Source organism: Jaculus jaculus, chromosome 7 (genome assembly GCF_020740685.1).
Source record: "Jaculus jaculus isolate mJacJac1 chromosome 7, mJacJac1.mat.Y.cur, whole genome shotgun sequence".
NCBI classification, from domain to species: Eukaryota; Metazoa; Chordata; class Mammalia; order Rodentia; family Dipodidae; genus Jaculus; species Jaculus jaculus.
In genome coordinates, this window is record NC_059108.1 from 106,411,353 (window position 1) to 106,435,974 (window position 24,622).

A 24,622-nucleotide genomic window follows, 5' to 3' on the forward strand; every position below is an offset into this window, starting at 1 on the left:
CTTTAGAAAAAAATAGTAAACTGTGTTCGCTTCAAAAACACGTATACTAAACCTGGAACAATCCAGAGAAGATGAGCATGGCTCCTGCAAAAGAATGACATGCAAATTCATGAAGTGTTCCATATTGTAAAAAGAAAAAGAAAAACATTAGCAAACTAATTGACGTACCCAACAATTTAGACATGACATTCCCTCCCTCTTGACATCATTAGATGTACACCCGTAGACTAGTGAGCAAAGCAAAACATTGTGAACCAAACCACATTTCAAATAGCATGGGGTTGGGGTGGGAGGCGGTGGGGCTAGGTCTTTACAATAACGCTGGATGAAGTAACCCTGAAAAGCCAGCCTTCCTGTTGGGTGTCCCACCAGCATGGGGACTGAGGTGGTAACAGATAACCAGCGGGATGGAGCTTGAACCCATTAGAAGACACGGGAAACAGTGTCGAATCCTGAGAGGGTATAGAATTTACTCTTGCTCCTCACCCTCCGAGGACACATCACAGTTTCTGAGGAGAGTAGCACCCAGTAGACTACAGCACCCACAGCAGTGGTGATACACCCCAGTACTCTCAACATTCCTGAGATTGTTTTTAAATGAAGATAACTTCATGTATTGGTGGTTTGTTTTTTTTTTCTTTAATGTAACAAGACATTTTCTTCGGATTAACTGAGTGACAGTCTTCTTGTCCTTATTGTGGGGTGAGGGCTCAGAATTAAAAAATCAAAGTTCATCTTCTGGTCTGCTTACCAGCCACACTGAATGCTGACTAGGACAGGATGTAGAGGCTTGGGGGTGGCGTCTGGCTATGACCACTGCTGCTTTTTTTTTTTTTAAATATTTTTTTTAATTTTTTATTTATTTATTTGAAAGCGACAGACACAGAAAGAAAGACAGATAGAGGGAGAGAGAGAGAATGGGCGCGCCAGGGCTTCCAGCCTCTGCAAACGAACTCCAGACGCGTGCGCCCCCTTGTGCATCTGGCTAACGTGGGTCCTGGGGAACCGAGCCTCGAACCGGGGTCCTTAGACTTCAGACAAGCGCTTAACCGCTAAGCCATCTCTCCAGCCCTTTTTTTGCTTTTTTTAAATTTAAGTTTTTATTTTTATTTATTTACTTGAGGGAGAGGAAGGAGAGAGAGAGAGAAAAAAAATGGATGCACAAATGAACTTCAGATGCCACCATGTGTATCTGGCTTACGTGGGTACTGGGAAATTGATTCTGGTTCTTTGGCTTTGTAGGTAAGGATCACTGCTTCTTAAACATATATTTTATTTCTTTATTAGAGAGAGAGACAGAAAGAGAATGGGCACACCAGGGCCCCTAGCCACTGCAAACGAACTCCAGACACGTATGCCACCATGTGCATCTGGCTTACCTGGGTCCTTAGGCTTCACAGGCAAGCACCTTAACCACGAGGCCATCTCTCCAGCCCTGAACAGCATTTTGAGCTCCCCCAGTGGGGAAAGATATATGTGTTTGACAGCTCGTGAATTCTCTCATCCAGTCTCCCTCTTTGCTTTCTAGAATAACTGAGAACCCCATCCAGCACTCCAATGGCCAGCAACAACACCGCCAGCATAGCACAAGCCAGGAAGCTGGTAGAGCAGCTGAAGATGGAAGCCAACATCGACAGGATAAAGGTGAGGAGGCCATGACTGCATGCAGCTTGAGTATAGGGAGCGGTTGATTTATGGCCATCTGTGATTTGACGGCTTTTCCATGGAGAGGGTGTGATCAGAAACAAAGGTGAGGAATCTGATGATTACGCAGATGCTCATATTTGTGAGGTGTCTTTGCCCTTCCTAAATTTCTCCATCATACATGATGGTGTATATTGGAGTTGCTTCTTCGTGTTGGATCCAAGCACGGTGACCACCATCAGTAAAAGGCAGAACAATTTTGTGGCTAATCTCCAGCCAAGGAAAGGAGAGAAGACATGACACATAGCAGTCCACCAGTTTTCCTCCCTTACTCTAGAGAACTTCTTTCATTTGGGGTTCTAGCCTTTTCTGTCTTTGTCTAAGACTTAAGACTGTCTGTCATGTCTAACCCCTTTGATTCAGTATTGCAAGTTATTGTTTTTCTTTGTGTATACCTTATTGGTTTGTTTTTCCTCAAAGCATAAAAGTCATACAAGGTCTCCCTAAAAAATGAAAAGTTTCAATGAAATTTAATCTTCTTTCTTTCACTCTCCTGTCAGCTTTGCTGTAACTTATAAGTTACATAAATCAAGATTTTTAAATCCAAACATTTTCTTGGCATATTTTGCATGTAAAGTTGGCTCCACAATATCATTATGAATAGAGTGTTATTACAGGATAGATGGTAAGATGAACTTTTGTCAATCATCCCAGTTTCACTTTCCCAGAAGCATTGTATGAAATAGAACTCCAAAACGTATCTTATTGTACTAAAGTAAAACTAGAACATTATTTCAGATGCTTGTTTAAAACTATAGTATCTCCTCTACTTTATCTACATTTTAAATAACCTGAGCAACAAAATATGGCCCCCTGTCTGTTTTTGTAAATAAAGTATTATTGGAACACAGTTGTACTCATTCATTTACATATTATATATAGCTCTATTCATGCTACAACCCATTGAGTAGTTAACAGAGATTACACAGCCCACAAAGCTAAAATATTTAACCATCTGGCCCTTAACCAAAAAAAAAAAAAAAGTTTGCTGACTCCTGGTTTAGAGCAATGTTTCTCATCCCGCCTGTGTGTTTGCATCACTTAGGGGGTTATATAAAAGGACCAATTCCCAAACCATACCAAAGGAAAGCCAATTATATAAGGATCTCTTGGGATAGGATTCAGGCGTGAGTATTGTTTTAATCTTCAGTTAATTTCAGTGTATGGCAAAGGTTGAGAACTGCTGTCCCAAGGCAAGGAGCTTGATTCTTTTAGATGCCACTGGGTATATCTAGGAAAGTCGAGAGAGCTCATCTTTCTCCGTAAGAAAGATGAGCAAAATTCAGGGACGTTTTACCATGTATCTAAACCTCCTTCATACGATTTGACTCTTGGTAATGAGCTGTAAGATACTGGCTCCTTCTCTGCTTACAGTGGCTTTAATTCGTCTTTGTTGGTGAGTGAAGTAAATACAGGCTCCTCATCCTTCTTCCTTTCCCACCTTTATTGTCTTCTTCTTTTTCTCCTCTTCTTGCCTCTTCTTTGGATTTCCTTACTTAAAAAAAAATGCAGAGGGACACTCTAACTCCTGAGAGAAGTGAAGAAGCTCAAGAACTACATCATCAGAAAGGGAATTCAGTTCTTTCATGGGGGAAGGAATGTTCCACCCTTGGCCTTTTGTCAAATGCCACCCTTCTGGGTGTCCCAACTGAGATAACCCTTCCAGACGTTCCTGGTGGTTGGCATTTCTTGTGACTACTCAGAATCCCCAGGTACTGCTCCTGAGGGAGGATGAACTGTGTTGGTGGCTGGTTACAATGACAGGAAGAGGAGGAGGAGAGCTAAAACATACCTCTTCCGAAGCTAGACCCTCTCTCACCCTCACCTCAGTTGCTTATTGCAGGGGTTCCTACCTGATTCCCACAATCCATTCTACTCCACCCCCATCCATGCTATCACTTACCCATAACATTGCTGCCAAAGGAAACTTTCCAAAAGAAAACTTCATCATATTCCTCTCTCACAATCTGATCACTATTCCCCTGCACAATGAAACTCAACCTCGTCAGCAACATCTACAGAGTTCCTCTTGCCCCTGCCCACGCTTCATTTTCACCCCCTTCTTGCCCACCTTGGTCGTGTTGAATGACTTTTAATTCCCTTGATGGGAATTTCATTCATATGTCTCGAACATTCCATCTCCTTCAGTTCTCTACCTTTCTGCTTTACTGACATGGTATTAACTCCCTGGAGATTCAGACCAGCCACCAACCCTTTACAAACCTTCCCAAGCCTTCCTTATGAGGTTGAATTTTTCACTTGTTGAGGTGTGTGTTCATTTATCTGTATAATAAATAATTTTAAATTATGTTTTATTTATTTTATTTGAGAGAGAGAGAGAATGAGCATGCCAGGGCCTTCAGCCACTGCAAACGAATTCCAGACACTTGTGGCCCCTTTGTGCATTTGGCTGACATGGGACCTGGAGAATCAAACCAGGGTCTTTTGGCTTTGTAGGCAAATGCCTTAACCCCTAAGCCATCTCTCCAGCCCCCCTATTTATATAATAAATATTTTATTCAGAGTGTTCTATGCTGCTAAAATTTGACAGGTTCTAGAGATATAGAGATCAATAAAGACATGATCCTCCCTCACAGATCTATAGTGCAGTAAGGGGTTACAGAATATGAATAAGAAGCATTATCAGCACAAACAAAATATTCAGAAAGCCTAATAATGAGGTGGCATCAGAAACAAGTCAACACCTCCTTGCCCTTTGAGGAGACATGAATAAATTACTCCTGAAAGAGCACAAGGGAGGGTTAGTGTAGTAAATGGGGAGAGGCTGTCTTCCCAGGCAATGGTGATGTTCACCCCTCTGGATCCTTCCCGATGACATTACACCTTGTACCTTTGGAATATAGCAATAGCCTGTACTTTGGCATTTGCTCGGCACCTCACAGCCAGGCAAGGCAGGCGTGCTGTGGTGAAGTGACGGGCTATTTTTAGTTTAGCTGTTGGGTAAAACTGTGCGTGTGCTGACACAGTTGTCAGCCAGCTAGTTCAGGACTTGGTTATCTGCCTTTAGGGGTTCCTAACGGGCTCTGAGTTTTCCGCTTCTCCACCTACTTTCTGTGCATGTTCCTGTCAGCAGGACGGGGGCTTTTTTGGCAGAGGACAGGCCTGTGACTTTCCAGTTAGGGCCATGTCCTTTTCAAATAGCAGCTTTATGTACATGTGGCAAGACTTACTGAGTCTACGGTGACAACTGACCCTTAATAAGAAAAAGGTGGTGTCCAGCTGACACTGGAGCTGTTGAAGGTGCTTTATGCAGCAGTTGCCTTATCCTTCTGGTGACTCCAGATCACTCAGGCTGCTCTACTGGATCTGATAACATCAGTGTTTTTAAACTTCCTTGTTTTCTATCCTGTGCATCACAGGTCCCAAGAGATTTGGGCTAATGAAACTATTATCTGTTCATAAGCCTCAGGCATATATAATTTATATTCCCAGCCGGCTGCATTTCTTTGTTAGCATTTAATTCAAAGACAGAAGGCAAATGAAAGGAATGTGGGAAGGAAGACAAAGGGGAGGGATTGAGACAGGGGTTGTACAGTGAAAGAAACATGCGTGAACACTGAGCAGCAGGGACATAAAGGAAAGCTTGTCCTCAACAGCACAACTGAATGGACAGATGCAACAGTAGAGGGGCCGGCCATGGTGGTGCGCACCTTTAATCCCAGCGCTCGGGGGCAGAGGTAGAAGGATCACTGTGAGTTTGAGGCCACCCTGAGAGTACAGAGTGAATTCCAGGTCAGCCTGGACCACAGCAAGACCCTACTACAAAAACTAAAGAGAAAAAAAAGTTTTTTTAAATTTCAAGACAACAAGGTTTCAGTTAATATCTTCATTTGTCACTATATAAAGATTTGGGGATTATCTAAGAACAGAAACCTAAACCAAACTAGCGTAAGCAGAAAGAAGGGATTAATGAAAGATTCAGGGTATCTGAGAATCCAGGAGCAGAAATGTAGCTGGAGAAACATTGGGAAGAAGGATGGGAGCCGTATGTATCCTACGTCCCTGCTTCGGTCTCTGTATCTACCATTTGCTTTTCTGGGGAGCATGGATTTCTCAGCTGACTGGCCCATGTGGCAGACACAAGATGGTTGCCCTGGATTCAGAGTAACACTCACATTTCCAGCTCCATAAAGAAGATTGGCTTGTTTGGTCGATTTCTTTCAGTCTTGATTTCACAACTTGGAGTGGCCCCCATTGTAGCAAGAAGGAGACACCTCCAGCTTCAGGCACCAGCTATTAGATTTGAACCTCATTTGTTGAGCCACATAAAATCAGGGCTTCTAGGGCTGGAGAGATGGCTTAGCGGTTAAGCGCTTGTCTGTGAAGCCTAAGGACCCCGGTTCGAGGCTCGGTTCCCCAGGTCCCATGTTAGCCAGATGCACAAGGGGGTGCACGCGTCTGGAGTTCGTTTGCAGAGGCTGGAAGCCCTGGCGCGCCCATTCTCTCTCTCTCCCTCTATCTGTCTTTCTCTCTGTGTCTGTCGCTCTCAAATAAATAAATTTAAAAAAAAAAATTTTAAAAAATGAGGGCTTCTAGGAATGAGCCTGCCCCCGTGGGTAAGTAAAGGACTATTATAAGCTGGAAAGATGTGCTTTGACAGAGGTCACTGAGGGCTGGCATTCAAAAAGTAACATAGGCCTGGGGAGACAGCTCACTGGACGAAGCTTACAGCAGCAAGATGGAAGGCAGAAAAAGGAGAACTTCCCAGGAGTTCACAAATTAAACCCACATGAAAATTTCAAAACTCTAGTTCAGGCGTGGTGGCGCATGCCTTTAATCCCAGCACTTGGGAGGCAGAGGTTGGAGGATCACAGTGAGTTTGAGGCCACCCTGAGACTACATAGTGAATGCCAGGTCAGCCTGGGCTAGAGCGAGACTCTGCCTCGAATTGAAAAACAAAACAAAAAAAATTTCAAAATTCTCATTTCTCCTAAGTTTTTGCCAGAGACCATCTCAACTGATTCTCCTTACTGCTCAAGCAGTGAGCTATGCAAATTCCCACCTCTCTGTTAGTCTAGGTTCACACTGAGAATACTCTCCGCCTTAGTTTTTGCCTGTGCACATTTTATTCCTTCCTTGGGGGCCAGTTCAAATCCTCACTTGGTCACGAATCTCTTTCTATTTTGAACAAATTCATTGATTTCATCTTCATTAGATAAACTTTTCTAATTAGGATAGCTCTTAAAGCCAAAGGCGATGTTTGCATCCTTCATGATGCTATGATACACAAGCATTCAGCACTTTCTTTGTAGTAGACAGCCTAAAATTTATATGTTGAAAGTGTCAAATAGCAAGACAACAAGAACATTATTGCATAATTTTTATATATTTACATATTTATTTATGTAATTTTACTTTCACTCATGTCAAAGTCAAAGTTTGATTTCAGATGCTTTTAACAATTAGAATGGAAACATCTTTTGGACTCACTTTTGCGGTCGTCATGGTGAGCAGGCATCATAGTGATGCAGGAATTATAATGTCTTACTGCTCTCCATCCCCTGCATTCAGAAGTTTGCTCTCTCTCCATAGCAACTCCCATATTGTCAATATAATTCCAAGACATATCAATGAACCCTGGGATTCAGTCTACATTTAATATTGGTTTTTCAACATTCCACATTTGAATTAAATGTTAATGATACTACAAAAAGTAAAGCCTTTCTTTAAAGAAGCCATCTGCTTTGGCTCTGAGTAAAATATGTTTCTAATCAAATGTTAGCCTAGTCTCTTCTAGTGTGAAAACTCTGAGATCTCTTTCCAGATTTTGAACAGTTGGTTTTGCCTTCACCTATATTATCAGGCCTGGTTCTTGACATTTAACTCCTAAAATCCTTGTAAACAGAGGCACTAGGAGAATCTTCCCCCACCCCACAATTAACCCTTGATCCTGGTTCCTCGTAATAAGTTGTTGAACTTGAAGAGGGAGTCATGGGAATCTCAGAATTGTTGCCATGTTGGACAGAAGTTGTGGGTCACCTGGGAGCCTCCTGCTTATAACCAAGGACTGAAATGGTGAAGGAGGCAGTTGGATATGCCATAGTTTTAACCAATGGGATCTGGCATTCTCACCAGACAGAAAATGAGTCAGAATTTAATTAAACTGCAGGCTAGATGTCAGAGAATTGCTTGGTGTGGGAAAATGTACACTTCTAGTTGTGAGAAGAGACGTGCTAAGAGTGGCGTGAATACAGAGCAGGAAAAGCTGCAGGTTTTCCTGTCCACCCTTCCCATGCCAAGGCTCCGTCCAGTGTCATTTTTGAAGTCCTTTTAAGCAGAAACTTGGACGACTCCATTAATATAAGCCAGCCAGCCAAGGGAGGGATTGCATGGCTCTCCAGACACAGGCAGCTTCCCACATGCAGAGGCCGTGAGAGCCCATCAGTGCTGATTTCTTAGCTTGATGGCTTGCATGCATTTGGGGACATCAATTTGAAGATGTGTCTCAATGTCAGGACGTAATGAAGATGGACCTGTATCTTTACATGCCATTTGAATTTGAAGGGAGCTCTGCTTTTTATCTTTCTGACAACTGATTTTTCTGCTACTTCTCAGAGATGTCAGGTCGTCTGTCTGCCTAGAGGAGTTTCTTTCAGAGCCTACAATCGTAGTCTGGTGTGGCCTTTATTTGAACTGTCTAGAGTTACTTATTCTCTGGCTTGAGTTTGATGAAGTTGCTGGATAGCTGGGTTCCGGCAATTGTCAATCTGAAATGGTGCTGCTGTCAAAAGTAAATTCTGGGGCTGGAGAGATGGCTTAGTGGTTAAGGCACCTGCCTGCAAAGCCATATGATGCAGGTTTGATTCCCCAGGATCCACATAAGCCAGATGCACAAGGTAGCGCACGGGTCTAGAGTTTGTTTGCAGTGGCTGGAGACCCTGTTGCAGCCATTCTCTTAGTCTCTCTCTCATAAGTAAATAGAATTTAAAAAAAAAAAAATCTGGGCTGAGAGCCTGAGAAGAGCTTGATTTTCCATGAGTTTGATTCCCCAGCACCAACATACACACCTTGGGTCACACTTGCCTGTAACTCCAGTCCTGTACAAAGTAGAGGACGGAAAATCACTGGGGCTCAATGATCAGCCAGACAGGCTGAAAACAACAGCTCCAGATTCAGGGAGAGGCTCCATTTTAACAAACCACATGGGTGAGTGGTGGAGAACACCCAGCGTTCTCCTCTGGCCTCTTCACACACATGTGCACACACCACACACATACACACACACCACATACACACATTCCTTCATTTATACAGCAGTCCACATCTCCTCCCCCCACTCCAAAGAAACTGCTCCAGAACTTTCCATCCCCAACCCATTATCATCATTTTTCCATCATCATTTTTGGTTTCTCTGCTTCACCCTGTCCATCAGCCTGCAAACACAGAGCTATTTCTCCATCTTTTTCAGCTTTTTCTTGACCTAGCCACTTCCCCTTCCAGAAACCACCTCATTTGTTTGCTCTACTTTGCAGTAATAACTTTGCAAAAAAAAAAAAAATGTCTATATTCAGTGATCTAATTTCTCTTTTCTATTTCTTTTGTAAAGTTATTTTTGTTCTGTTTATATCTCAGTTACAGAAGAGTGACAAGTACAGTGCAAATAATTTTGATTTTCCTGAACCACTTGAGAATAAGTTAAGGAAAAAATATCCTATTGCCTCCAAATACAGTCTCCTAATTAAGGACATTCTTCTACATAAGCATCCGAGTTAATATTGATACATTATTGCCTTCTGATCCTGAGACCTCATTAAAATATTGACTATCCCAAGAATATCTTCTCTAATAAAAAGGCCCAGTTCAGAATCCTGTGCTACACAGGTCATTAGACTGTCTTGCCTTTTATGACTTTGACACTTTTGAAGATTATAGTCCATTTATTTTGTAGATTCTCACTCAATTTGGGCTTATCTGATACTTTTCTATGGTTAGATTCTGGTAAGAAATCTTTGGTATTGATATTAGAGAACTTATGGAGTATTCATTGCATTGTATTTTATCGGAGGGAGGGGCTTGACTGTAAATTGTCACTTACTGGTGATGCTAATTCTGATGTTTCCAGAGGTAGTGTCTTCCAGAATTGTCTATGCAAAGCTATTCTGTGTCTTGGTAACTCATAAGAGGTTAGGAGTTTGGAGGGGATAGCTTGGGATTATACAGCTATTGTATTCCTCATCAAACATTCTGGTTTTGGGGGCTGGAGTGATGGTTTAGCAGTTAAAGTGCCATGAAGCCAAAGAACCCAGGTTTGATCCCCCAGTACCAATGTAAGCCAGATTTTTAAGGGGGTGCATGCATCCGGAGTTAGTTTGCAGTGGCTGGAGGCCTTGGTGTACCTATTCTCCCTCTGTCTCCTCCTCCTCCTCCTTCTTCTCCTCTCTCTCTCTCTCTCTCCCCCCCCCCCTCCTTACAAATAAAAATTTTTTAAATTCTGGTTTTTAAATGCATGTAATTATATTGATTGGAACTCATGTTTCCCCCTTTTGATCAATGGTATATATAGTGATACTTGAATTGGCACAGACTTAAGTCTAGTTTGACGTGGTCCCATTACTCCTTGAGCATTTCCTTGGCTTAGAGACAGACAGATGCCCCATGCTCTCTTATTTTCCTTCCCCAAGCTCAGGGGTTTTGTTTTTCTCCAACAAGCACTGGTTCTCAAGAATGGCATTTAAAAACCAAGGTCTAGGGCTGAAAAGATGGCTTAGCAGTTAAGGCACTTGCCTTTGAAGCCTAAGAACTCATGTTCAAATCCCCAGGTCCCATGTAGCCAGACACACGGCGACACAAGCATGCAATGTTGCACATGAACACAAGGAGGCGCACATGTCTGGAGTTCATTCCCAGTGGCTGAAGGCCCTGGTGCACCCATTCTTTCTCTTCTCTCCAGCCCCCTTCCTCTGTCTCTCTCTCAAAATAAATAGTAAAAGAACAAGAAAGGTCTAGAACTTCGGTGTACTCGCTGTTTCTGGGTTCTTTCACCACACAGAGCTAGAAAACACACACACACACACCTATGTTTTCATTTCTCCTATCTTCTTTATCATATGAGCAATACTTACAGTGGATATTTTAGATACATCCTAATTACATCATCCATGTCAATCTCAGGTTCTCTTTCTTTGGGATAATTTCTGTCCTCATTATAATAAAAAAAATCTTCTGCTTATTTGCTTGGTTAACTATTTTATTGGATGCTAGGCATTATAAATTTTACCTTGAGACAATATTGGAATTTTTATATTGTCGAAATATTTCTGAGTTTCGTTATGGGGTAAATTACTTGGAAGCATTTTGATCTATTCAATATTTACTTTAAAAACCTTGACAGGTCAGTACCAGCTGCCTCTAGTTTAGGACCAGGCACTGCGATGGAAGAAAGACCCTTCTTGAGACCCTGTTCAAACTCTTGTGTGGTGAGAGGTCCTTCTCTTCGGGCTGTTGAGGACACATGCTGCCCTGACCCTGTAATCACAGGCGTATCAGGACTGTCATCACTTGGTCCTCACTGTTCTCATTGCTGTTCTTCTGGGCTCCTTTTTTTTAAAATTTTATTTATTTATTTATTTGAGAGCAACAGACACAGAGAGAAAGACAGATAGAGGGAGAGAGAGAGAATGGGCGCGCCAGGGCTTCCAGCCTCTGCAAACGAACTCCAGACGCGTGCGCCCCCTTGTGCATCTGGCTAACGTGGGTCCTGGGGAACCGAGCCTCGAACCGGGCTCCTTAGGCTTCACAGGCAAGCGCTTAACCGCTAAGCCATCTCTCCAGACCTCTTCTGGGCTCTTAAGTGATGCCCCCACACAAGTGCTGATCAGTATTTGGGTAAAGATTCAAGTGGAATCCTCTAGAGACTTCTGCTGCTTTTGCTTCCCTGCATAGCCCTTTGTGCCCTGCTATCCTCTCCACAACTAAGTTGCCAAATCCTGGGTCTCCCCTGCCTGGGCTGTAGCTGGGGCAACGGTACGCTGTGTCTTATCTCCCTCAATCGGGGAACACTGTCCTGTGCTGCAACACTTAAACATGCCTTCATGTATTCAGTGCAGTTTAATTGCAGTCAGGAGAGTTTAATTAGTCTCTGTAACTCCTTCATAGTCATAATTGGAAGTCAGGAATACCTCATAAGCTCTACAAAGCCAGGCATATTTCTGTATTTTGTCTCTGATTATCACAATCAGATCAAGAGCCATACCAGCATATTAGGCACTCAATGAATACTAGTTGGATGAAATATCTGTTGAATAAGTTTAGTTTGGAAAAGTCCCTTAGCAATGACGTGAGCCTCTAGTGTGTATCAGAGGACATGGTGGTGAATAAAATAGATAAGGTTCCTGCTGTCATGGAGCAAAGCGCTTGAAGGGTAAGACAAATATTAAACAGCAGATGAACAAGGTTTCCAATTGTAAGTATGCCGGTAGTTTTCTGTGAAGAAAAAGAGTGAGGAGATTTGAGAGTGGAGAATAAGGACTGTCAATTGAGATGAAATGATCGGTAAGTGTCCTGGACAAGCCGACTCCTAAAAGAAGAGGGACTAGGCTGCTAAAGGGTGACGGAAAGAGATCCCACAGAATTGTGTACATGAAGCTCCAAGGTAGAAAGGAGTGTAGAACTCTCAAAAATTAAAGACTTGGGGATGGATGAATAATGCTACAACATGAAATTGGAAATGAGCATACTCAAATTGTGCAGGACCCACAGGCTTATTTATAATGTTTTAATTTCTACAAAGTATATTGGGGATCTGGAGAGATGGCTCCATGATTAAAAGCACTTGTTTGCTGGGCTGGAGAGATGGCTTAGCGGTAAAGCGCTTGCCTGTGAAGCCTAAGGACCCCGGTTCGAGGCTCGGTTCTCCAGGTCCCACGTTAGCCAGATGCACACGGGGGCGCACGCGTCTGGAGTTCGTTTGCAGAGGCTGGAAGCCCTGGCGCGCCCATTCTCTCTCTCTCCCTCTGTCTTTCTCTCTGTGTCTGTCACTCTCAAATAAATAAAGAAATTAAAATTAAAAAAAAATATTTAAAAAAAAAAGCACTTGTTTGCAAAGCCTGATGGCCTGGGTTTGATTTCCCGGTACCCACATAAAGCCAGATGCACAAAGTGGCACATGCACATGGAGTTCATTTACAGTGGCAAGATGCCCTGGTGTGTTTGTGTGTGTTTGTGTGTGTGTGTGTGTGTGTGTGTCTGTGTGTCTGTGTGTCTGTGTGTTTTCTGGTCTCTCTCCCTCTCTTATTGCAAATAATTTTTTTAAAAATAACTACACAGGGCTGGAGAGATGGCTTAGCGGTTAAGCGCTTGCCTGTGAAGCCTAAGGACCCCGGTTCGAGGCTCGGTTCCCCAGGTCCCACGTTAGCCAGATGCACAAGGGGGCGCACACATCTGGAATTCGTTTGCAGTGGCTGGAAGCCCTGGCGCGCCCATTCTCTCTCTCTCCCTCCCATCTGTCTTTCTCTCTATGTCTGTCACTCTCAAATAAATAAATAAATAAATAAAAATAACTACACAAAGTATATTTGTAAGCTATTGAAGGTTTTAAATAGGAAACTTATATAAGATATTCAATATGTTTATAAAATATCTTTATAACTATAATATGGAAGCTGTTATTTCAGCCAAAGTTGTAAAATTGGGGATATCACTCTGAACTCTGATTCTTAAACATTACTGTGCCTTTGTCCATGCTCCCCTTCTCAGAATATGCTTTAAATTACTAAGGAAGATAATTATGTTGCACTACAGTATATCAGAATATTTTTTGAGGCAAGCCCAACAGACTGGCCTTTATTTATTTTTTTTTTTTATCTGTGTGTGTGAGACAGAGCAAGAGAGAGGGAAAGAATTGGCATGCCAGAGCCTCCAGCCACTGCCATTGAACTCCAGATGCATGTGCCTGCTTGTGCATGTGTGAGACATTGCACGCTTGCATCACTACATCTGGCTTATGTGGGACCTAGAGAGTGGAACATGAATCCTTAGGCTTCACAGGCAAGCACCTTAACCATTAAGCAATCTCCTTAGCCATTAGAATATTTTCACTAAAAAATCTTAGGAGTGTTGAGATAGGTAGATCAATTATTAGAGTGCTTGTCTCACAAAGCATGAGGAGCTAAGTTCGATCTCCAAACCTCACACAAAAATGTCAGGTATGGTAGTGTGCCTTTATAATCCTATCCCTGGGGAGTTGGAGCTAGGTGGATCCCTGGGGCTCAATGGCCAGCCAGTTTAGACTAATTAGTTGAGTTCTAGACCAATGACAAGACTGTCCTTAAAAAATAAGGTAGACATCATTCCTAAGGAATGATATATAAGATTCTCTCTGGCCTCCACATGCATGTGCACACATGTTCATGAGCAAACACATACAAATATGCATTAAAAATATTATCAGAGCCAGGTGTGGTGGTGCATGCCTTAAATCCCAGCACTTGGGAGGCAGAGATAGGAGGATTGCCATGAGTTCAAGGGGCCACCCTGAGACTACAGAGTGAATTCTAGGTCAGCCTGAGCTAGAGTGAGACCCTACCTCAAAAAACAAAAAATAATTATCAGATAATAGTCAACATATTTCTAAAATATTTTCAAATTCAATATATAAACATGTTCCATGTATATAATATCTGATGGTCTTTAACATTGCTAAACATATACAATGTTGAGATGGGAAGATAAATGTAATATGATTGCAAATATCTGATTTCCATGGGTTGACCAGGTCACCTGTACTACACATGTTACTATACATATTTACAATGAAAGGAAAAGATAAATTTTCATTTGAGGCTAGTAAACATAAAGATTTTTTGTTCGTTTGTTTGGGGCAAGACCACAAGCTCCAAGCCAACCTGAGCTCCATAGCAAATTCCAGACCAGCCTGGGATACGCAGTAGGATCCTGCCTCAAAAAAAAAAAAAGAACAAAAGGATGGCTTAGCGGTAAATGTGTTTGCCTGCAAAGCCAAAGGACCCAGGTTTGATTCCCCAGGACCCACATTAGCCAGATGTACAAGGGGGTACTCATGTCTGGAGTTCATTTGCAGTAGCTGGAGGCCCTGGCATGCCCATTCATTTTCCCTCTCTCTCCCTCCCTCCCTCTCTCTCTCTCTCTCCCCCCTCTCTCTTTTTCTTTGTCAAATAAATTAATAAATAAGTAAAAATAAAATGTTTTTTAAAAGAAACAAAAGAAACAAAACAAGGATAGTAATAGTTTATGAGCCCTGCTACAAGATACCAGATGTAAGTAGTTCACATAGTTTGTTTTCTGTTGTGGCTTTTTTGGGGGTTTTGTTGTTGTTGTTTGTTCTAACTTGATATTTAATATGCTAAGGAATCATGGTGGGAAAATATTAAATCTGTTTTCTATAACTAAATCCTGTGGGGTTTTTTGTTGTTGTTTTTTGAGGCAGGGTTTCACTCTAGCCCAGGCTAACCTGGAATTCACTCTATAGTCCCAGGCTGGCCTCGTACTCACTGTGATCCTCTTACCTCTGCCTCCCGAGTGCTGGGATTAAAGATGTGTACCACCACGCCCAGTTGGTTCACACAGTTTTGACACAAAGCCAGAGCTACAAATGTTAGTGATTGTTCAATTTATCAGTCGGATTCTGACACTGTGTAGGACCATTATCCACATGAGATTGGAATCTAGCTAAGGAAACACAGTAAAGCTTAATATGTTTTGAAAAGGAAACCATTCAGAATCCACTGAAATAAAAAACTATGAACACCTAACATTATTTTTGCCCACTTTAGGGCTTTCTGTGTCATTAAGAGAACTTCATGCAGCATGTTTTTGTATAAGCATTGCAAATGGATAGATATTGATGGTACCTGATCTCCTGTTAAGAAGCAAGTCTTAAAGTCTCTGCCAAGCTCCTGTTTGGCACACTAATGCGTATTGCTCAAATAAGTAAAAGACATTTAAAAAATGGTTGCAGTTTGGCCTGAAAGTCTGACCTTTGCTTTCATTTGGGAAGCGAAGACTAGAACAGGCCATCTCTTCATTTTGTCAGCATAGTGCTTAGTAAAGAATTTCAGTTTCAAGCTTTGGAACTAGCCACATATCTAAGTAGTTTCTGTGTGGGTGGCTTCATGGTAGCTTCAAGGTTCAAGATCTTTTTCGGCCACATAGTTTTCTGTCTGACATTGAAAAGTTCGTGTAACCTACTGATCTTCAACTTTTCATACAGAAAGCAGGGTTGGGGATAAAATAGAAACGCAAAAATATTTTATAAGTACTGCAATGGATTTTTGCCCAAATACACTATACTACATGGAATAGTGTCTTCTTAAATTCATGCCTTAGAAATCCTAGAATGTAACTTTATTTGGAAATGGGGTATTTGTAGTTCTGATCAAGTGAGGAGGAGGAGGAGGTGACATGGGATTAGGGAAGTCCCTAACACAATGACTGGTGAGGTGGAAAGATTAGACACAATGTTCCCTGAAGACAGAGATAGAGACTGGAGCATTGTATCTGCAAGTCAGGAAACACCAAGGACTGCCCACAACCACAGATGCTAAGAGAGGAGCAAGGAGCAGACTCACCCTCACATCATCAACTCAGCCCTACTGACCCCTTGATTCTATCAAATTTCCAACACTGTGTGAGAGAATAAATCTCATTTCCAGTCCTCCAGTTTGCAGCATTCCATCGACGTAGCCACAGGAAACAAATACTCATCCCAGAATTTAGACTTTATTTTATGGTTCATTGTCCTGTGTGTATGTCTGTGTGGTGTGCATGCAAATATATGGGTGTGTTTGTGTGGTGGTTTGATTCAGGTGTCCCCCATAAACTTAGGTGTTCTGGATGTTAGGTTCCCCAGCTGATGGCAATTGAAAATTGAAGCCTCCTGGAGGTGATGTATTGTTGGGGGCAGACTTATGGGTGTTATAGTCAGTTTCCCCATGCCAGTGTTTGGCACACTTCCCTGCTCCTGTTGTCCACCTGATGTTGGCCAGAGGGTGAGGTCCACTCTCTGCTCATGCCAGCATTTTCCTTGCCATCGTGGAGCTTCCCCCTTGAGCTTGTAAGCCAAAAGAAACCTCTTTTTCCCACAAGCTGCTCTGGGCTGGGTGATTTCTACCAGCAATGCGAACCTGACTGCAACATTTTGAATATGTGTGGGTGCAAGTACACATGTATACGCCAGAGATCAACACTGACTGTCTTTCTCAATTGTTCTCCACCTAATGTTTCTTGGTGGGTTTTGTTTTTCTGCGTTTTTTTCTTTCCAGTGTTTTTGAGGGAGGGTCTCACTATGGTCCAGGCTGACCTGGAACTCACTCTGTACTCCCAGGCTGGCCTCAACTCACAGCGATTCTTCTACCTCTGCCTTCTCAGTGCTGGGATTAAAAGCGTGTGCCACCACGCCTGGTTTATCTTATGTTTTGAGACCTGGTCTCTCACTGAACCTAGAGACCACAGATAAGGCTAGACAAGCTAGCCAATGAGCCCCAGGGGTCTGCCTGTAGCTTCCTCCTTAGTGCTAGAATTGCAGACACACACTGCCATGCCCAGCTTTTACATGACTCTAAACTCAGGTCCCTGTGCTTGGGCAGCAAACACTTTACTGTCTGCACCATCTCCCCAGCCCCCGGTATTTTAATTTTCCTGAATCATTCAAGGAAAGCTAGGTCTAGGTTTTCTGGTGGTAATGAAAGATCCTCTCCCCACATTATTTGAGACTTACAACAAAGGTGTGCTTCTGACTCCTACCACATGGCAAAATCAAATTGAACTCAATGTCTAGAACAAAGTAGGCTTATAATTACAGACCTACTATGAGTTCTACATAATTAGGCCAACTGTCACTCCATACCACGTGACATTCATCAAAAACCCTGGCATGTAGAGCAGCCCCTCTCTGGACGCTGCTTCAGTGTGGTCTGCGACAAAAGGAATAGCAAGTCTGAAAATTCATTCATTTGTGGGATAAGAAGGTGAAACCTATGTTCATGTCCAACCAGCTAACCATAAAGTTGATGAGCCTGTAGGTGACACAGGTCTAATGCATTTGGCCCTGGGGCCAGGGTACAGCCACAGCTCCATTTCTGGAAGCCTCGGAATCAGGGAAGGAAGCGCCTAATAATTACTTCAGTTAGACAAAGCGGCAGAAAGTCATACGCCCATGCTCCTGCTCCAAAGCGAGACCTGTCACATCTCATTGACACAGGAAGCCTCATGGGACATTCTGCTGTCACAGTACAACTATATGCACCTTACCTGGAGGGAGGGGCTGGTAATCTTTTTTTAGCAATAGCATAATCTCCCCAACTCTTACAGAGTTCAGCTTTCAGCCATCACTACCACAGACGTTCATGGTAGTACAGTGGTGGGGAAAGGATTTTAGATCTGTCAAGGAAGTGCGCTGTCACGTATGACGCTGACTCGGCAAGTGTGCTCTGTCACATATGACGCTGACTCAGCAAGTGTGCTCTGTCATGTATGATGCTGACTCAGCAAGTGCGCTCTGTCATGTATGACACTGACTCAGCAAGTGTGCTCTGACATGCCTGAAGCTGACTCAGCAAGTGTGTTCTGTCCTGTATGAAGCTGACTCAGCAAGTGTTCTGTCATGTATGATGCTGAGTCAGCAAGTGCACTCTGTCATGTATGAAGCTGACTCAGCGAGTGTGTTCTGTCATGTATGATGCTGAGTCAGCAAGTGTGCTCTGTCATGTATGATGCTGACTCAGCAAGTGCACTTTGTCATGCCTGAAGCTGAGCCCTGGCTGTGCTTTCTGTTTCCAAAAAGCAATTCCTCTGGATGATCATCTGCTTCATCCCCAAATACCAAGTTTATTTTTCAAAGTTAAACATATTCTTCAAGTAGTGAAAATTTGCAACAATTGAGTCAAAGGTAAGTAAGTACTGGCAACTTCTTAAAAAAAGGAGTCTTGGAAATGTTGTGAGGTAATGTCACCATCCACATCAGTGACACCCTGCACATGAAGCCGCCCTAACAGGGCACTGCTTGGCTGCAGTCATGTAGATAGCACTGTAATGAATATACTTTCATACTATATAATGTCTCTGTGTGAGCATGAATACATACATACAGAGCTATGACCCCTGATGGGTTTGGTTAAAGAAGGAACCCAGCATGACTGTAAGTATCCCTAATTCTGTTCAAAAAGAAGAGATATGGCTATGGGGGGGGGAATGCTAGGGTTGGAGAGATGGCTTAGCAGTTAAGGCATTTGCCTGCAAAGCCTAAGGACCCATATTTGACTCTCAAGATCCCACATGAGCCAGACACACAAAAGGTGAGGCAAGCGCAAGGTCGCACATGCCCACTGGGTGGCGCAAGTGTCTGGAGTTCCATTGCTGTAGCTGAGACCCTAGCACACCAATTCTCTCTCTAAAATCAGAAAAATAATAATAATGAAATAAAAAGAATGTTTTTAAAAAAGAAAAAAGATACTAGCTAACCTGTGTGGCAAGTTTACTGTAGGCCAGGCTTAAGTGACTTGCCTGGATTATCTCACTCATTTACTGCTTACACCTACCACTGGGGCTAGGGTGCAGCAACTGTGGTATCTGGGGCACAAAACTGAAAAACTGCCACTTTCTCAGGAGTGTACAAGATTGAGGTGAACACTTGCATGACCCTGACCTTAGTGGCTCCAGCAGTTGGCCTCACTCACCTTGCTCTAGCCCCCGATGTGCCAGCAGCAAGACCGTGATGTTGGTAGCACTGGCACCTGTCTACAGATTATGAAGCCCAGCTTATGGAGGTGGAATGTCTTGCTGCACTGTCACACTTTCAAGGGTGGATCATGAGCAGGCCCCAGGCTGGTGCACCCCGAAGTCTGGATCTTGAACGATTGCAACAGATGGTGCCTGAGTCCAAGCCTGCTTACATTTTCAACCATTTCTGCTTTTCCCACTAGGTGTCCAAGGCAGCCGCGGACTTGATGGCCTACTGTGAGGCCCATGCCAAGGAAGACCCCCTGCTGACCCCCGTTCCAGCTTCAGAGAACCCATTTCGGGAGAAGAAGTTCTTCTGTGCCATCCTTTAAGTCTCCAAGAAGAGGCTGAACAGCTTTGGGGCTCCCAGGACATTGATGTAGAGTTGCTAGCAAAGTGGGCGCCTTTCTGGTCCACAGCATTTAAAGAGAGGGAGGAAACCATCCTGGACCTCCAGGCTGTGCATGTTTAAAGAGCTGGTCCCCTGTATGAGAATGAAAACCGAGCCACACCCTGACTTAAGATACCTGGTTCTGCAGACCTGCCTGGAGGAGGGGAATGTATAAAAATAAGATTGGTGTCACTTCTTTTATGCTAACCCCCTAAGACCTTACATTTCTGCTTCATATTTAAAAAAATAAATAAATGTCAAAACAGACAAGTATCCTGAGCTAAGATACGTGTGACCTTCTGAGAATCATTACTGTCTTTAGAATAGCCTCTGGTTGAGCTGAGGTGTCCAGTGTAGCCACAATTTAGTTCAATGGCATTCATGTTTAGTCTTTCGGGCCCCCCTTTTTTTTTCCCTCCTCCTTCCCTCTCTTGACTCCTCCCCATGAAAGTAGTATGGAGATAAGGCTGAACTTGTCCCTCAGACTGAATTGCAAGGGTGAATGAACGCCCTACAGGAAGATGTTCTGTAATGTAGCCTCATGGTTATAACAACAACAACAAAAATGCCGGTTATCTGTGTTCTTACCACTATTCCTAATATTTGTACATGATAGCTTTGATTCTGCAAGTAAAAGTAAATCATGTGTTGTGACTGGTGCTTTCATATCTTTGTGATAGTTTTTGAGTGATACTGCATGAAAATGTCCCTATGTTACATCCATTCAGACGTTTTGTTGTTTTGCTAGGAAGCTAAGGAAAGAAAAAAAAAAAGAAAGAAGAAAGATCACTTCAGAGCCTTATCCATGTCTAAAATACCTCCTAGTGAACCGTGGTATAAGCGCCTCTTCAATACATTTTTCCTAATCCAAAGCATTTTGGTTTATCCAGGATCCAGGGCAGCACAGGTACCCCTCGGGGGAAACCGAGGACCATGACGTGGAAGGAGCTTTGTTTTACAGTATAAGCAATTCCCTCTTCCCAAGAACCATGGAAATTATAAACTCAAGGAATGCTTGCCATGCTGTTAGCTAGAGAATTAGAGCCCGTCTTTGTGCAGGTATCAGAAGAAATAAACCCACAGCTCCAAAGAAAGTGCCCATCTTTGGAACATCAGCTGTTGGCCCACTAGGGACAAAGACCCCCCATCAGTGGGTACAACCCCCAGAAACAGATCTGTTGTTTTTTTTTTTTCCACAGTGATGTTCTTCATGTTCCAAAATTTTCAAAAAAAAAATCGATTATTTTGTTGGTCAGTCTCTCTGTCTTTATCTAGTTTCCTTGCAGGAGAGCTCCCTCTGCCACGGTGAGAGGCCGAGAGCCTCCATTGCAGCTGCAGCCACCTCCACCGTGGCAGGCCGTGAAGCCAGTCTCACCCTCTGTGCCATTCCCAGTGACAGAGCCTCTCGTACTTGTGGCTTTCAAATCCTCAAAGACCATTAATTCCAATTAATTTTATTATCTCTTCTCACCATTCTCTTCCTCCTGTTTAAAAATCAGTCCTTAGAAAAGAGGGAAGACAAAAAGACATACTATGCCAAGGACAGATTCAAAACAGGATGGGTAAATGTTTTCTGAAGTTTTTTTATGGGCTTACTGGTGAAGGCATAAATACGTCCCACTAAAGCTCATGTCTGGGTGAGGTCAGAGAGGGTAGTGACATATCTGTGAAATGTATGAACACACTTCTATAACCCAGAAACCTTTGTCCTGGTGAAATCTTGGGGGTTTGTTACATCCGGAGAATGCTATTGAACTCCAGTATCAATATCAATGAACTATGGAATCAGCTGAAATTGCCACACATTGCAAGCAAACTAAAGCATGTGTGCCTGTGAGAACAACGTTATCTTAGAGCGCTCTTCTGGCGATGATGGCATCTACAGAAGAATTCTACATTTCCATGCAAATTTAGATCATTTGGAGCAATTAAAATGGGTTAAGATTTTTTTCATTGTGCCAGGCATGGTGGCACACGCCTTTAATCCCAGCACTTGGAAGGCAGAGGTAGGAGGATCATCAAGAGTTCGAGGCCACCCTGAGACTACATAGTGAGTTCCGGGTCAGCCTGGGCTAGAGTGAGACCCTTGAAAAATCTGAAAAAAAAAAATTTTTTTTGGTTGTACCTTCATACAGGTCTAGCAATTAAAAGTAAAGGAAGTTCCAAATTGCATATAACCATGATAGTAAAAGGAAGAGAAGGCAGAAAACATATAACCCTTCCAAAATAAAGTTTAAGGAAATATTTTAGCTTTTTTCCACAATTTCATATCTTACAGTATGGATGTATAATTCCAGAATTTTTCTATGAGTTTTGGCTTGTTGATACTTGTATTTGTTAAAGAAAAAAAAAAAAACAAGGTCATTTTGGTTACATAGGCTTTGAAAGAGCTTAATTCTTTTAGAATTTCAGCAATCATTTCACCAGCATAATTTTATTTTAGGGTTGACTAACAAGATAATTCAGCTTAATTACTTAAGGCCCTAATTTCTATAGCTCTCCATAGTGGGTAATAATTAAAATCTTCCATGGAATTAATTAGTAAATAGTAAAGGTAAATATTTAGAATATGAACTCTGTTTAAAAAAACTTACATCATTCTCAATATTAACTCTAATTTAAAATTTTGTTTTTTAAGGCAAGAAGTATTTAATTTAAATCATAGAATTTAATATACTCATTCACATAAGGAATTTTGAGAAAATTGAGCATGTTGTCTTAGGGGATTTTTATACTTTTTCTTTCTTTTGTCTTAATATTCGCTTCTAGCTGTTCCTGGCAATGATGGGGTATTACATATATATTACTGTTTCACAGCCCGAGGACTGTTCAGATCTTCTCACTTTGGCTGTATGAGATCTAGGGAATGCATTTTAACAAAGAAGGAGTCACAGAAATGTTAAAGCAGGAAAACCTGAATGTGATGTGCACATTTCCATCCCTCATGGACAATGTATTTGTTTTAATAAATGGAATTTTCAGATTCATTTTGCATGGAGTCCATTTCATTGTGAAAGCCTGAGGACCCACCTTACATTACACATTGACTCTGAGTTTATGTCAAACTTGAAAGGATCTGTTGACCAGAGGGGAAAGAGGAATCCATGCATTTTTCTTTAGGATTTTGTTAAAGTTATAAACAAGGGAAACCTCACCTTACCTGAAACTCTATACAAGTCTCCCTTGGTCACTATATTTCAGGTATAATCCTTGGGAACAAACAAAATGGGAGGGGGGAATCCAGGACTCTGACAGGCTTCACCAGAGGAAAAGAGATGATCTACACAGTTATCTTGCAGTGGGTATGCCACAGCAGACTGTGTTCACAAACAGTGGTTTTCATAGAGGAAAACACGCTCTCATTCTCTATAGCTGTGCATGACTTAGAAACAGCATGGAGAAGACAGAGTCTTAGAACTCTTCTTAATCAAGAAAGACTTTTTTTTTTTCTTTTGCAAATACTAGGGCTCGAACCTAGGGTCTTACCCATGTGCGGAAAGCACTGTCCCATTAAGCTATATGCTAGCCTTTTCCTATGTTTCTTTTTTTTTTTTTTTTTTAATTTTGAAACTGAGTCTTTTTAAGTTTTCCAGACTGGACTTTAACTCACTCTAAATCCCAACAGGCCACAAATTTGTCACCCACCTATCTCAACCCTTCCCCCGTCCCTCCACCATCTCCAGTAGCTAGGGTGATAGCCCTGCATCACCAGGCCGCACAAAGGAAGCCTTCTGAATGCCATTCAGATTCTGCCACCAGCAAATCTTGCCAGGGAGGAAGGAAACACTGGATGGCTCAGGACTTGAGCCAGCCACAGCAGCACCTAACCCACAGACAAAGGGATCACTTGGCAGAGTTCGCGCGTTACCAGTCCATGTATATGTCTGTTTCTCAGATGATGGTTCAGGGACCACCTACCTCAGGACCATCTAAAATGCCTCTTAGAAGAAAAGATCCTGCCCACTCATTCCAAGCTCACACTCTCTGGCAATGACGTAAGAACACACATTCTGTTGCATGCTAGTGTGTGGGGACCACTCCTTAAAGTTCCTCAGACTGCTAACTTTTCCTAATGCCTAAAGAAAGGCACAAACAGATTGACTCCTTTGGGGGGGGGGAGTAACAGTGGGTGAGAATCCAGCCACCTCCTGGCCTGAGATGCTGTGAAGAGGATGTGGGTGAGTCTTGGCTCTGCTCCTGTTTTGTCTGGGCCCTCTGGGAGGACTCCCTCCAGGTCTCATTCTTTAATAAGCCGGTCACATTTTAGACAGCACTCACAATGACAGAGGGAATTAGAGCTGGGTCAGCTGCAATCCACAAATTGCACATAATTTGCCAAGGGAAATCCCTTTCCCTTCGGTTCTGCCCCAAATCTACATTTCTTCTATTTAGAATCAGGAGACTCAGGAAGAGTTTATTTTAATGAAGGGGGCCACAGGCTCCAGGCCTTTCCTCACTGAGAACGCACTCCCACTATTTCTTCAAGTCAATAAGAGACGTTGGGAACAGGGGATGTGCATGTCTACCCTAAGTCACAGGCAGATGGCATCCGGTGACCTCAGCGCGCACTGCAGGCACCACAAGTCCATTCAGCATGAGCTGGGGAATCAGAATGAGGCCCAGGGTTTCTCTGCGACCTCAGCCAAGCACCCTAACCTCGTAATGCTACAAAATGGAGACAACAGGGCTCAACAGGTGACTTGGCAGTTAAGGCACTTGCCTGCAAAGCCTAAGGAGCCAGGCTTGATTCCCCAGGACCCACATAGACTAGATGCACAAGGGGGTGCATGTATCTGGAGTTCACCTGCAGTGGCT

At 42.8% G+C, this 24,622-nt stretch overlaps 1 protein-coding gene and 1 non-coding gene across 2 annotated transcripts in view; both read left to right on the forward strand.

Annotated features, from left to right (window-relative positions):
- Gng2 (G protein subunit gamma 2) overlaps positions 1-22,794 on the forward strand; it is a 131,778-nt gene extending 108,984 nt beyond the window's left edge. The window contains exons 3-4 of the mRNA XM_045154735.1: positions 1,529-1,644; positions 19,620-22,794. Coding sequence (XP_045010670.1) covers positions 1,558-1,644; positions 19,620-19,748 — 216 coding nt within the window. The 5' untranslated portion in view covers positions 1,529-1,557 and the 3' untranslated portion in view covers positions 19,749-22,794. The remainder of the gene's footprint in view (positions 1-1,528; positions 1,645-19,619) is intronic.
- LOC123462494 lies at positions 23-129 on the forward strand. Its single transcript, XR_006638312.1, has one exon. It is a non-coding gene; the product is annotated as a U6 spliceosomal RNA (small nuclear RNA).
- Positions 22,795-24,622: the final 1,828 nt, after the last annotated feature.